At 47.8% G+C, this 14674-nt stretch overlaps 3 protein-coding genes across 3 annotated transcripts; 1 reads left to right on the plus strand and 2 right to left on the minus strand.

Annotated features, from left to right (window-relative positions):
• Positions 1 to 6: 6 nt before the first annotated feature.
• Positions 7 to 6807, minus strand: SEPMUDRAFT_146310 (uncharacterized protein). Its single transcript, XM_016903569.1, has 5 exons — positions 3407 to 6807; positions 3088 to 3355; positions 2580 to 3019; positions 349 to 2517; positions 7 to 286 (listed from the first exon to the last, which is right to left on the minus strand). The coding sequence occupies exons 1-5, from the start codon at positions 4139 to 4141 to the stop codon at positions 266 to 268; spliced, it is 3633 nt and encodes a 1210-aa protein (XP_016765335.1). The 5' UTR covers positions 4142 to 6807; the 3' UTR covers positions 7 to 265.
• Positions 4771 to 6963, minus strand: SEPMUDRAFT_32306 (CwfJ_C_1-domain-containing protein; the record flags this gene model as incomplete). Its single annotated transcript, XM_016908490.1, has 3 exons — positions 4771 to 6557; positions 6648 to 6764; positions 6813 to 6963. The coding sequence occupies 3 exons, from the start codon at positions 6961 to 6963 to the stop codon at positions 4771 to 4773; spliced, it is 2055 nt and encodes a 684-aa protein (XP_016765336.1).
• Positions 6964 to 7177: 214 nt separating this feature from the next.
• SEPMUDRAFT_146311 (ATP_bind_1-domain-containing protein) lies at positions 7178 to 9039 on the plus strand. Its single transcript, XM_016903570.1, has one exon. It carries the CDS (start codon positions 7252 to 7254, stop codon positions 8488 to 8490), a length of 1239 nt encoding a protein of 412 aa, XP_016765337.1. The 5' UTR covers positions 7178 to 7251; the 3' UTR covers positions 8491 to 9039.
• Positions 9040 to 14674: the final 5635 nt, after the last annotated feature.

Below are 14674 nucleotides of genomic sequence, written 5' to 3' on the forward strand. Positions count from 1 at the left end.
GACATTCGTCTCTTCAGTTTGCTGCATTTGCGTGTGCTTTTTCTTTAATTGAACGCGTAATTGTTGGCAGTGACGATGTTGCCGACAAGTAGACAAAAATCTGACGCAGTAGCCTACACTGGAGTCTCGGTTTCCCGTCTTTAACGATGATGCTATTGCCACGACTCCAAACACTGTCTCATGTACTAGTCGCAACCCATTTCTCGTACTGTTAATACCACTCGTAAACATCGCTTTCTTTGCTGGCTGATACAGCTCTCCCCTCTCACTGACCAGTTTCTGTCTCCTGTAATGGTAAAGCAAGGTCAGTAATTGTCCGTTCATTCTCCACTGACGGCGAATACTTACGACGCCAGGTTGCCTGCCATCCAGGCCGCCTGTGATCTTGCCCTTTAACTTGCGCATGCCGATGATAGACTCATCTTTGGCAAATTTCAGGTTACGAGCTGGCTTCCATTGCATGAGACCACGCTGTTTGCGCTCCTCTGTCTTCTTGTTCTGTTTGTTGGCGTCTTTCTGTGATTGAAAGGTATCTGTCGTGCCTGCGGTCCACCCAGACTCCATTGTCCCTATTGACTGCCGGTCTGACGATGGGCTGCCGCCATTAGCAGCGTCCACGACACCCAGATCGGAATCGCTGTCATCATAGTCCTCATCCGTGAGCTGCCCACCCTTTTCGGCATCTTCTCCATCTGCTAACGGAGGATCCGAGCCTGGCTCACGTCGCTTTTTGCCATCTTTGTCCATGTAATTGGCAGGATCATCTCCGAAAGCACCACTCCAGTCAGTGCCAGTCTTCGCGAGCCATCTCGTCTTTTCTTCCTCGGGTGCCTCTTTCAATATATCGCGGCCCTTGGTCAAAGACTCATCGTGGAGGGTCTGCACACGCTCAGGTAGCTCTTTCTCGACCTGTCTTGTACGGACGCCCTCCGCAAGGCAAGCTTCCCAAGTCTCAAAAGTCTCGCGTGAGTTATTATCAGCGACAAAAGCCTCATGCGACTCATCCATGCCAGCCTTGAATCTTCCCGCGAACTGAAGTCGACCAATCTCCTTGAGATCATCGAGTCCGGGGATGTCTCCTGCAGCTATCATCTCGGGTGTGATGTAATTCTGCGTCAGACGCGCGGACGCTGCTGTCTGGTAGATGGGGATGTCGACCTCCTTCTCGTCATTGTCAGTGAGCTCGTGAAGCCACAGGACTGCAAAGGCATCCGCTTTACGTTTGTTTGTGACATGAAGCTCAAAAACAATGGGAGACCTGTATCGGTACTTGACTGGAAGCCGGATGGGCTTATCGTCACGCTGCGCTTGACTCAGGTCCCAGTAGTAGCCACTCATTCCCGCCTCGTTGAACGAATGACAGGCGGAACGTCCAACCTTACCGGTCGAGCCTCCTGTTCGCATTTTGATACGAGCGTGGTGCGTATAGTCTTTAGCAGCAATCCTAGCTGATGTGAACATGAATGTGCCGACATCCCATCCGAGCTGCTGAGGAGGTAGTCGAGTTTCGATGGAACGGAAGAGCAGCGAGATGCGGATGCGGCCAAAGCCAATACCGCCGTCCAATGGGTACCACCTGGTGACCTGGCTGCTGGTTTCAAGAATGTCCGAAAGCTTCAATGGAACAACTCCTAGAATGGGATCATGCTCACGGTTGCGTTGGTCCCGCACGGTCACTGTGATAATAGCACTGCGCCAATCCCTGACGAACCTTTCCGTTCCAGCATTGAAGATGGGCTTACTGCTCACGGCTTTGGCTCTCGTGCGGTAGACAAGCTCATCGTTGTACAAGATCGTGCAGTATGAGGTGGGCAAGTCTTGTCCTTCCTCCTCTGTCGATTCGCCGTACGCCTTGGCCGGCTCGAATTCATGTCCGTTGCGGGTGCCTGATGTACCTTTCACATTTTCCAGCTCAAGATTCACGATCTGATGGACGATCACAGAGCATATTCCGCTGGGCCACAGCGGATCTGGAGGAGTATGGGCTACCGCGTCGTCTGAGGCGGTGTTCTGTACACCTTTTTCGTCCTGCAGCTCGGGGTTGTCCTTGAGTGTGTCGGGCAGCGCTTTGTTCTTGCCATCAGTGCGTAGGTCGGGACGGAATTGTGCCTTGCCAAAGTAGCCGACCTCCCAATGCAGCTCACCAGGCATATTCGAGCCCTCATCCATGCCTGCAAGTTGCGACACTTGTGGGTACATCTTACCTGGATGCTGAATCATCTTCTGCATACTGAGCTCGACCTTGCCAACAATGTCGTCTGCTGAATGGCGATCGCTGTCCCATAGTTCCACACTAAGGTTCTCATCGGCCTTGATCAGCTCAGGTGTGACCAAAAGAGCTGTGGTCTCCTCCCAGATGGGGTTCAAGTCGTCCGTGATGACTCTCGTGCAATACATCGGCTTTCCATACTTGGAGAAAGTCAACGTGATATACGGGTCACTACCTCCCCATTTCGAGCCACGCTTATCTTGCTTGCTGAGACCAACCGCCTTATGAATGCGGATCCAGAGCACACCCTAGGAACACATCAGTCAGCATTATGTACGGCATCACAGCGGTCGGGCTCCATGCAACTTACAAGAGCTTGGACGTCCTTGGTGATATCATCGCCTTGTAACATCGCTCGCATATCAATGGACATTGACTTGGGTGCCACGTACATGCTGGCGGCCGCGCCGATCGCATAATTGACAAAGTTCGAGATCAGAGGAAGCTGGAGAATGTTGACACCGTTCGCAAGCATAGGCACGCAGCCAGCGGCCACATGCGGTACACCCATCAAGGTGAAGGTAAGTGTCTTGAGAAATGGCGGTTCGGGAGTCATGGCCAGACGGAGACGTACAGTACCGACCAATTCCTGAAGCTCGACAAAGATGGGCAATGGGACACCGAACAGGCCTTTGATGCCGAGATAGAAGACTAGCTGCATGTGCATATTCCGTGCTTTGTCGCTGGCTCGCACTCCAGAAGGTGCAGCATGGTATGCGAAGCTAATCTCAAGATTGTAGTAATCACCTCCTACTCTTCGTCAGCACTTGTGCACCAGATTTCGCCTCCATAGATTGATGGTACTCAGGTCAACTCACCTTCCTCATCAGCAGCTGCCTCCTGTGGATCCTTATTCTTTTTGTTCTCTTCGTGAATAGCTTTCTTCATGTCTTTCATGTGATTGTCAGGCAGCGCTCTCAGGCTGAGAATCCTGATGGGATTACTGCCTTGATTGATCTCTGCCACGCGGACGTTCTCGATGACCCCCGGCACGGACGCTTGCATAACGTCTTCGAGAGTGTCTGCTACGGCTTGGAACATATCAGGATTGACGAGACCCCAGACGATGCCGAGCAAGGTATTCATCTGGACATTGCATTAGAGTGTGCGGGGAAAGCTCCACGCGTACCCACTTACCCATTCGACACTCTCTGGAAGGAGATTGGCAGTGGCTGTCTCGCCACGGGTCTTTTCCGATTCCCATTCCACTTCTCTGCCAGATCGGATGAGTTCCTTGATCCAGAGCCAGATGCCGCTGGAAACGCATGCTCCAAGAGGCAGCAGCCCAAGATAGCGACCACCGAATACGCGTCCCACAATGACAATGGCGAGGAAGACACCTATTACCAGCCACAAACCTCGCTCCTCCAACCGCTTGAAGGTGGCTTCATAGCTCACACTCGGTGTGGGATGGAACAGAATGTTAGTCTTCTCTCCATGAATGGGCACGTCGCTGGTCGAGCCTTCAGCAATTGGATCTGGAGGAGCCGTGATGTCTTGCATCTCCTTGTACTCGGGGTTCTTCTGAGAAGCATCGGTCTTGACAGGCGTATCCTTGCCCAAGTTCGCATTGGGGACTGAAAGGCTTGGGTTGATGGCTCGCTCTCTAAAAGCTTCATTCACATTTTCGACGACAACCTGCTTGCCGGTCGTAGGGTCGGTGACGGTCTTGCCGGCGCCCGCCTCTCTCTTCTCATTCTGGTGAGGCTTCACGTCTGATGAGCCGGCCACGGCACTCTGGCTCTGATCGATCTGCCTGTCCCGATCTTTCTTGTCCTTGTCAAGACGGTCGATGAACTGGCCGATGGTAGGGATCTTATTCTTGCCCGAGTATGCTCCGCCCGGCGCATGTTGCTGCTGCTGGTCCGCCATGATGATTGCGGCCGAACTGCGCCCTTGTGGATGTGCTACCTCCTAGCGTGGGCCTGCTGCCCTGCAACCTGTCCTGCGAACGCCAAGGCTTCCCGTGCGAGTGGTCTCGCGGTCCACGCAGCGACAATGGCGGAGTGGATGATGTGCAAGAGGGTCAATTTCGAGGTTCCAGAGCTGGCGGTGGCATGCAGTGCGGTGACGAGCGCACAATAGGTAACATCAGGGAATGCAAGTTCGTCCACCTGCCTGCGCCTGCCTTATGTACCTGAGCCACCAAATGAGTGTGCGTCGCCAATGACGACATGATGCATGCATGCATCTATCCAGCAACTGAGCAACAGCAACAGCCTTGCAGCAGGAGCACTCCCCACACCCCTGCTGTCTCCACTCTCTAGGGCCCAGCTCAGCGTTATGTACCTACCTCCTACCTCCACTCCTCCAGGTGTTGTATTCACTCACTTTTACGGGCATGCTTAGCTGCACTTTCCTGCTCCGCCTGGCCGTCACTTTCCAGGTTCCAGTGCCAAGGAACAGCACAAGGGAGCGACTAGGCGCTGCCAATACCGTATCCTTTGTCTTCTACAACTACATGTAGGAGGTACGGGCAGCGTGGGCCAGTCCCGTCCCGCTTATGGCGCTTCCATCAACACCTTCGTCCAGTCAAACGGATCCCATTTCTTCTTGAAGCTATCCACTCTCCGGTCGTGTCTTTCCCACCGACCCTGCTTCTTAATGACCTCTGGACCTTTGTCGAGCATACCGCCCAGCACTTCCCTCGCGAAGAGATCGCCCTTGGGCCATCGTCTCTCATCTTCGATAACGTGCCCCATGCCGCCGTCTAGAGTGTAGAAGACATGGAAGTAAGGCATCTCCTTGACCATGGCTCTCCTGAATGCTGCCTTGCCATAGCCAGCCTTCTGTGTCAACGCCAGAGTATCGATGATCGGTTTGTGCTGGCTCCACTGCTCGTCGGATGCGAGTACCGCTTCTTTGAAATAGGCCGGAGCGTTCTCGGCGAGGTGGTGTGGCAGCGGTACCGCCATGAGCGCGGCGTGTCCCTTGCGGCTATGCATATGAGCGGCATTTTCGTAAAAAATCACACTCTTGTCTTGAGCATGGTAGAAGCGAGTAAGAGACTTCATGAAATTCCGGATTTCTTCCCACTCGTCGTCATCGCACTCCAGGAGATTGAGACGATGCTGAATCGGAACAACAACGGCGCCGTGTTTTGCCATCTCTGGTTCTGTCGCAAGTGTCATATAGGTGCGCGTGGCCAGGCTGAGCACAGGAGCTACGGGCGGCGCACTGGAATCCTCATGGTAGCAGAGTGGGCAATTATCCAGGGTTCTTTGCATCCTCTGAAAGTCGCCGACGGCTGCATTGCGTAGGTTCGTGTCCGATTTGACCACCCTCTTGGACAGGTGCGCGGCATTGTCGTCCATGTACTCCAAATTGTCCTTGAATTTTCCATCCTTGGCAATGCGCTCAGCAAAAGCGCGCCCTTCGCCTCCATTGGCGCCTCGTGTGCGCTTTTCCTGCTTGACCATTTCTTCGATCGACATGTCTTCGTTTTCCTGTACCGTGCCACGCTCAAGGGCCCGTTTGCCAGTTAGAGCCGTGACTTCCCCGGAACGGTCTCCTGCCAGCATCCTATTCTCCATGTCGTTTAGTACCACCACGCCAGGATGTGCCCGATGGGCCAAGAACGCTGTCTCTGCAAGCGTATACTCCTCCTCGAGTTGTGCTACATTTGATGCATTCATCAGCTTCGCCTTGATCAACTGAGCCTTCCATTTGTTGAGTGCACTTTGATCGAAAGGCGCACTCTGCAGGGGTGCTTTCGCTGCACGCATGTGCCCCCCATCAGCCGGATATGCTGCCCCTCTTCCCTTGTCCTCAGTCTCGCGTCTAACGACCGTCCTCAATTTCCGTTCTGCGAACAGTTCGCCCGATGGTGTCTCCCGACCGATATATTCTTTGCCGTACATGGCACGCCTATTCACTTCGCGTTCCTCCTCCCGCGCGTCGTCGAACAGCCGAAGGTCTCCATACGACTCTTCCGCGACGACGTCCAGATCCATGCCAGTCTCTTCAGCTTTTCGATATACTCCTTTCAACTTCGTCATACGCCACGAGCTGCCATTGTCACCAAAGGTGTACTTTACGTAGTGCTGGGCGGGCTCATCCTTCACCTTCTCGGCATCGTCGTCACCATTCGAGTCACAGTCGTTCTGCAGCTCTGCAAGATGCTCATTAAACTGTTGGTCGGTCACTTTGAAATCATGACTCTGCTTTGCACCCACGAATTGACCAGGCGGTGATTTGGGCCGGGTCCTCTGCACATAGTCCACTTCCAATGCAGCGGGGTCCTGCATCCAGGCATCACGCTGTGCCTTTGTACCGTCCTTCGCCGGCGCTGCGGCACTTTCCTTCTCCGCCCAGTCCCCATCATCATTGTCGTCGCTCTTCAACGCCTTCACCGCTGCGGCGGTATCCTGGTTTGTACCATGCTTTACCTCGCGTGGGGAATGGCTCTGGTGTCGTTTTCTGCGTGATTCATTGTCGTCATCGTGGTCGCGATCGCGATGTCGTCGCTTGTGGCGGTGTCGTTGCTCATTGTCGTCTCGATGCCGGGAACGATGTCGGTGCCGTTTCTCACGCCCGGCGTGACCGTGGCCGTCGCGGTGTCGGGATCGATGTTCTCGGTGGTGTTTGCGGTCGCTATCTCCTGCCGCAGCCTCTCTGTCACCGTAGTCGTCGTCGTCATTGCGCGACTTGCTGCTAGCTAGCTGCCTCTCAAATTCTTCGAGCGTGGCAGCCATGTCGTGTATACCTAGGTAGGCATCGATCGCATCGAATCCGTGTAACGTTGAAAGAGTGAGTGCCAAGGAATCACACATGACACATGTAAGGTACGCACTGTACATAAGGTAGGTACCTACCTACCCCACGTCTGCACATGCATCGCGCTAGCAAGTGTGTCTAAGCTTGGCGCGAAGACGATTTTGTACAATAGAGGTCAGGTACGTTGTACATGTACCTCGAAGTTCCTTTCAGCGCCTTGCAACGCATACACCGAGACAGACACAGACATCGTTCGACACACGGTCATGATGGCGGAGCACAGCGGCGGCGGCGGCAACACGCGGCCCCCGTGCGCGGTGGTCTGCGTTGGGATGGCGGGATCCGGCAAGACGACCTTCATGCAGCGCATCAACGCGCATCTTCACAACAGCAGCAGCAGTGGCGGCGGCAGCGATGTCCGCGGACGATCAGCGCCTCCCTACGTCGTAAACCTCGATCCTGCAGTGCGACACTTGCCCTTTGACTCCAACATCGACATCCGCGACTCGGTCAACTACAAGGAAGTTATGAAGCAGTACCGTCTGGGCCCCAATGGCGGCATCCTTACCAGTCTCAACCTGTTCAGCACCAAGATCGACCAGGTCATGTCCATCCTGGAGAAGCGCTGTCTGCCTGCTGCTGCTGCTTCCACCACCTCCGTTCCTTCCACCACCCCTTTCCACATCATCGTCGACACGCCCGGCCAGATCGAGGTCTTTGTGTGGTCCGCCTCGGGCAATATCCTGCTCTCTTCGCTGGCCTCGAGCTTTCCTACTGTCATCGCTTACATTATCGATACGCCGCGCTCCACCGAGAACACCAGCACTTTCATGTCCAACATGCTCTATGCTATCAGTATCCTGTATAAGACCAAACTGCCCATGGTCCTCGTTTTCAACAAGACCGACGTCAAGTCTGAAGAGGGCGCTGTTGAGTGGATGCGCGACTTTGAGGCGTTTCAGGCCGCTGTGCAGCGCGAGGAAGACGATCAGCGCGAGGGCGGTGGCTACATGGGTCCTTTGCTCAACAGCATGAGCCTAGTGTTGGAGGAGTTCTACAACCATCTGTCCGTCGTCGGCGTGTCCTCTATGACGGGCGACGGCATCGACGACTTTTTCCACGCCGTGGAGACGAAGCGACAGGAGTTTGAGACGGACTACATGCCGGAGCTGGAAAGACGGCGGCAGGAAGCACAGGAGCAGAGGGGGCAAATTCACGAGCAGGAAGTGAACAGGATGATGAACGACATGAGTGTTTCCTCCAGAGCAAAGGGCACCGGCAAATATGCCAAGAAAGAGGAGCCGGAGACTGTCAGCGACATGGAAGACATGGAGGACGAGGACGAGGACGATGCCGGTCGTGTCGATCCCGACGAGGCAGAGGAAGAAGAAATCAACAAGGCATTCGAGGAAGGCGTCAAGGCTCGCTACGAAGCCGCTTTGCGAGGAAGCGACCCTGCTGGTGTCGCCAGTTCAGCTGAGTATATTCGACAAAGTCAACGATGAGATATTTTTGCCATACCGCTGGGGCACAGTGCGGAAGTGCATCAAGCATCGTGCTGGCGTGGTAGAATTCTCAAAAGTGGGGGAAGAGGTGCAGGTTGGCAGCTGTGCTTAGGCGACTAGACTGGCCGGCCTTGATCCGCTTCGTCACAAGAAAAGTCCCTTTTGCATGCAGGCCGAGCGCAGATAGCCTTGTGACTCGAGACGAGCACTGGCTACGGGCACTACGAGCTATCGGACGACGATGTTGTTCACAGTCTGCAAGTAACTGAATTTGCTGAGATGTGACTAGTCTCAAACAGTACGACCCATGGAGTACTTGTCCGTGTGCTATTCGTGAGGAAAAACAGTACATGAAACCGGTAGAGACACATATTGAGGAGAGCTTGAAGTATACCTGCCTTACCTCCTAGGTGGTATGTCAGCTTCCAGCTCGAGTAAGGCAGCCAATGCAGCTCAATGTGATATAGCCCGAACTCGACAGAGAGAAATCCGCTTTGACGAGACCCTGCCTTACCTTCTACGTCGGTACATGTACCTACCTTATGCAATAATGTATGGTGCAAACAAGACTAACGACTTGCTCCCTCCCCCACCCATCCGCCGCCCCTACGCGCCTACATGACGGGAGCTGCTTAGGCCTTGAATACTTCGCGCTGAATTATCGATAATTCAACCTGTCTTATCTATAAGACAGTTTCAATTATATAATTGAGATCGAATACCTCGGAGTGAGCCATAATTGAGCCTAATTATCGAATTATCGGAATTATGCTCAAATTATGAAAAGTAAGCTATAATTGAGCTCAATTTTGAAAAGCGAGTTCAATTTTCTTCTGCTTACTTTTCAATCTCGCTTTTCTCCCCTGTAAAGGCCTACGTACGCTCTACGACGCTAATCTCCTCCTAATTGTAGCCTAGCGTATACATTACCTAATATCGCGATAGCAGACCGTCTAGAAAGTTGTAATTTAGAGGATATTGCGATACTACTATATATCTAGATAGTATTGTAGGCTATCCGAGTTCTTACCCTTAAAGGCTAGGCTCTACGGTATCGCCTAGCTAGCGTAATAACTACTTTTGTCGCGCTAGAACTAGGCTTATAGTAGACGAATATTATACTAAGTAGTCCGCCGGAATATTCGTATACTATAACAAGGCTCCGTTAGCTAGTCCTTAAGGCCTTGGTTTCTATACTAATAAACGATTACGGTCTTACCTACGGTCGTAAAGTAAGCGCTATAGAGTAGGTCGTTATCTTCCTTAACTCGGCTATATATAAGACTACGAACAATCGGGTACGGTAGATCTACTAGCACTCGCCTCTTACTATACGACGAGCTATCCTTAAGGTTAGTAGGCTATATTGTTAGCTCTATACCGATATTGTTATATAGCTAGACCGCGATACTATTATACCTTCTACTATTGTATCTAACCCGAAGCTATAGCTATATCTCTCTAGCTATATAGGAGCTCTTAATAGATCTTACGTCCCTTTTAAACTAAAGCTAGTTAAAAACGCTAGTACCTATCGTAACCGTAAGGGCGGCCTATCTTAGAATGTACTAGCATACTGTAACTTTAATAGCTATTATACCTTTGTTCTACTAGGTTAGGAGGGCTCTGCAAATAATAGTATAGTACTTAGGGACGTACTAAGGAAGGGGATATATATTCTAAGTAGTCGCTATTATCTAGCGGATAGCGGCTATTCGAAAAACCTAGCCTATATCCTCGTACTATATTAGAAGACAAGATACTACCTCCGAGAGTAGCTCGTATTAGAGTAGAAGCTAGAGACTAAGGAGGAGCTCTTTAACCTACGCTATAGTTAGCTACGTAATATAATTAAGCGTAATTTCGGGATTAATAAGGAGCGCTAGCCTATTCTCCGTAATAGTCTAAACAAGGGGTATAGTGCTCTATAGTAGTCTCGCTTTGTATATACTCTTCTAGCTCTTTATAACTTTATTCTACGTAATAGCTAGCTAGTCGAGAGCGAAGAGTTTATATAGCAGCTACCTAATATAGACGTTGGCTTTAACGAGGCTAGTATAGTCAAGGATACTATAGCAGAGACTAATCGTAAGTTAATAGCGATAAGAAGTAAGATGTCGGTATACTATAACAAGGTAGCAACCTCGATGTAGCGGGATTATCGTAAAAGATTAGAGGCGAACAAACTATATAAGAATAATTGAGTTAGTTAGGTTAGTTTTTCGATTCTTTATATTATTACAATAAACTTATGTCTTCTACTAATAGTAACCTAGGTATCTCCCTATAGAACAACTGCTACTTGTGTCCTCCCTCGCATTAGGCTATTATACTTAAGTATCTCGCTGCCTATAAGTCTATAGACTACCGTAGCGTCGAAAATATCTACTACTGCCCCTAGCGACTCCCTAATACACTGCCTAAATATACTATCTCTTATATATACCGTTGCTCTTTGCTCAGAGGTATAGCTCCCTAGGAGATGCTATACTATAGCTATACCCTAAAGCCGGTAAATCCGTACAGCCCCTCGCGCTATATCCTCCTCGCTTACTCTACTAGTAGTATAGATATACTAGTATTATTCTAGCTTTATTACTAGTATACAGTACTATTAATCCGCTATATTAGCTATACTAGTTGTTCGATACTAACTAGTATAGAGAAAGAGCCGTAGAATATTAGCTATCCTATACTATAGGGCAGGTTTTATAACTATCTACACAGAAGTCGCTAGTAGATCGCCTTAGCTTCGGGTATATTGTCTGCGATCGTTAGCGTTCTTAAAGCAGAGTACACTCCTAGTTACAATATAGAGAGGGGTATCTAGTAGATTATCTAGGTAATCTTTTAATAGTTAGATAGCTACTAGCTATACTAGACAGTCGTCGTTTGGTTAGACCAATACTACTACTATACGTACTGTATTAATAAGTACAGTTGTTATAGTAGTATATAGTGTATAGTGTGTAGTATATAGTGTATAGTATATAGTGTATAGTATATAGTGTATAGTGTATAGTGTATAGTATATAGTATATAGTATATAGTATATAATAGGTAGTGTATAATATATAATATATAGTATATAGTATATAGTAGGAAGAGTAAGAAAGATATAGTAGAGGAGGCAACAGCTATTATAACTTATAAACAAAGGGAAGGCATTGACGAGACAAAGTAAAGGCTTTTAAAGAAAAGGAATTCATTGATAAAGTGTAAAGTAAGGCTATTAATAAAATGAAGCTATTAATATAAGTCGAGTTCTTAGTAGGAGAGTAGTAGGATAGAGGAACATTGTTATTATTATTTTCCTATCTTGTTCGTCTAACTTATACGATGAAAATAAGCTACTGTCGACCTGATTCGGGTAGGGGCATATAATAATATATATATAAACGTATCTTAGGTAGAAGTGAAGTTGTTAATAAAAGTAACAAATCTAGGACGGAGAGTAGTAGGATAGAGGAACTTTATTATTATTATTTTCCTATCTTGTTCGTCTAACTTATACGGTGAAAATAAGCTACTGTCGACCTAATTCGGGTAGGGGCATATAATAATATATATATAAACGTATCTTAGTTAAAGCTAAAGTTCTTAGTCTTAGTAGTATGTTTTTCCCGCTGTATACCAAATAACAACTATAGTCTCTCTACCTCCTAACTACGTATCTACTCGATAGTTAAGTATCGTCGTCGCTAACTACTCGTACAAGAATAGTTAGATTTGGTAGTATATTGACTATATAAATAGGGTGCGTATATATTGATACATAGTTGTAGGTAAATAGACCCTAGACTTCCTATCGTTCTAGGCGATATTACGTATTCTAGCGTATTACGGGATAGCCTAGATACAATAATTAGCTCGTATTCCGCTCCGTACCTATAGTCGTAGAAACCTAGCGAACAGTCGTAATAAAAATGTAGGAGGAAAGTACAGACATAATAAACTATATAGGTACTCTTATTAATTAGTATACTTCTTTACTATCTTATTAAATATATACCTTCTATATATCCGGTGCGAAATATATATCCTACAGTCAGCTGCTATAGCTATACCCTTCTTACGGTATAGCTTATACGCACCCCTAGGACGAGTAGTACCTAGCTCTTATATACGACCTGTCCTAGTCTATCGATAGGCATTGTCGACGAGCTTCGCCCTAGTAATAGTACGACGGCTAGTCTCGTTTGTATTCTATCGCTCCTTAGAGATTGACTACTATCTATCCTATAAAGTAGGGCGACGAAAGTCGAATCTTGAACCTATAGGACGACTAATACGCCTCTTCTCCGAGGCAATAACGAAGATATCGTTATTATTACTCTCGTTGTCTAGTAGAGGGGGCGACGGGGTAGAATAGCCTAGCGGAGTAGTATAGCTAGACTCGCAATCGGAAGGACTAGTATTCTCGTCGTTCTTAGTTATATAATGTACAATAAGAGAGAGCCGAATCGTATACTGTATATCGCGATAGAATTAAGCTTCGATACTATTATCAATTAGTATATCGTATTTATACCTAGTATACTTACTACCTAGGGTAAGTATAAATTAGAGAACCTATATATCGCGCTTATAGCTACTTCTTATCTCGCTACGTTAGATACCTGCTACTACTACAAGTATAGTATCTTGTAATATAGGGTACATTAGTAGGGTTCTAGAGCAACGATCTTTACGGCCTAAAGACATTTTAGAGCTGCTTTAACGGTTGTTTTGTTAATACCTAGAGATAGATAGGCGTAGTTAAAGCAATAGCGGTAGTAGATAGAAGAGAAGAATTAAATCGGTACCTAGGTCAGCTATTATATATACAATAGACACTATACTCTTATACTAGAATACTCCTACTCTGTCGATATACTTAGGTCTTAAGCACCTCGAATAACAGGAGATCGTAAAAGCTAAGGAGAATTACTACTATTTATTTACAGATACTTTGTAATAGATCGTAAAGCCTATAGTATATACTACTATCTTACGAATAAATAATCCTAGGAAGAGGTAAGGGATAGGCAAGGGGTCTGTATATAATAACGCTATATACTACCTATCGTCGGTGTCCTATATAGGTAAAAACTATATATACACTTTACCTCCGCTTATACTTATACCTATAGCTCTACTAGTCCTAATACTACGAACCTCCCTGTCTATAGTAACTATCGAGATCTTGTAGCGGTAGTAGCGATAGTAGGGTCTGCGAATATTAGAATACTAGATGCTTAAGTAGAGTACTATATAGTATATTCGATCTATAGATAGCCGGGGTAGGCATCTGTTAACGCTGTTAAATAGCGGTCGGTATAGGCGATAAGAGTAGTACTTCAACGTCGTCTAGTTTATCCGCCTCTTCCTTAATATCTACTATACCCCTTTTCTTTAGTAGGTACTTCAACATTGCCTCGAGGTCGTTATCGGGACAGCTAAGAACCCTTGTAGGCTATAGCAATAGCATCGCTATTAGAGATAAGGTCCTATAGCTGTATACGCTTTATAAAGCTAAGGCGTTTGATTCCTTCGAGATTTATTACCCTCCGAATAGCTAACTCGATTAATATAGCTATAGGCTGTTTCTCCGCTATACGGCTAGTATTAATTGTCGTAACTATCCGCTTAATTAGCCTTCTAAGCGCTTCGATAGCAGCTATAGTATAGTCTTTCGTATAAGAACGTACTGTATCTACTAGCCTCTGCCTCTTAGGGGGTACGGATAACCTAGCCTCCGATAGACGTTTACTACTACTACGTATACTACGACCTTAACTAGGACTACGACTCGAGCCTAGTAAACTTAGCGCTATTAGAGACGAGAATTCAGAGCTCTAAACTATCTCTGTATTAGACGCTAGCTACTTATCCTTACTAAGCTCTTAATCTTCGTCTCTAGAAACGATATTATCCTCGATAGATACTCTTAATCTAGCCTCTACCCTAGTATCCTCGATAGTCTCTTTACCGAGCTATTAACTTGTCTTAGCTTTATTGCTAGAAGCTAGCCGGTCGCCGAATAATACCTCTAGGCTATTAAGGAATAGCGGAGGGTTGTCGCGAAAACGTACGCTATCCGGATACTCTTTAAAGTATACATCTGCAATATCTTTCTCGTTCTAAGGCAGCTAGCCCTACTAACTACTCGTACGTCCGAGGTAGGCCTTCTATTCCTTCTATA

The sequence above is a fragment of the Sphaerulina musiva genome, assembly GCF_000320565.1.
Source record: "Sphaerulina musiva SO2202 unplaced genomic scaffold SEPMUscaffold_1, whole genome shotgun sequence".
In the NCBI taxonomy this organism is placed as follows: domain Eukaryota; kingdom Fungi; phylum Ascomycota; class Dothideomycetes; order Mycosphaerellales; family Mycosphaerellaceae; genus Sphaerulina; species Sphaerulina musiva.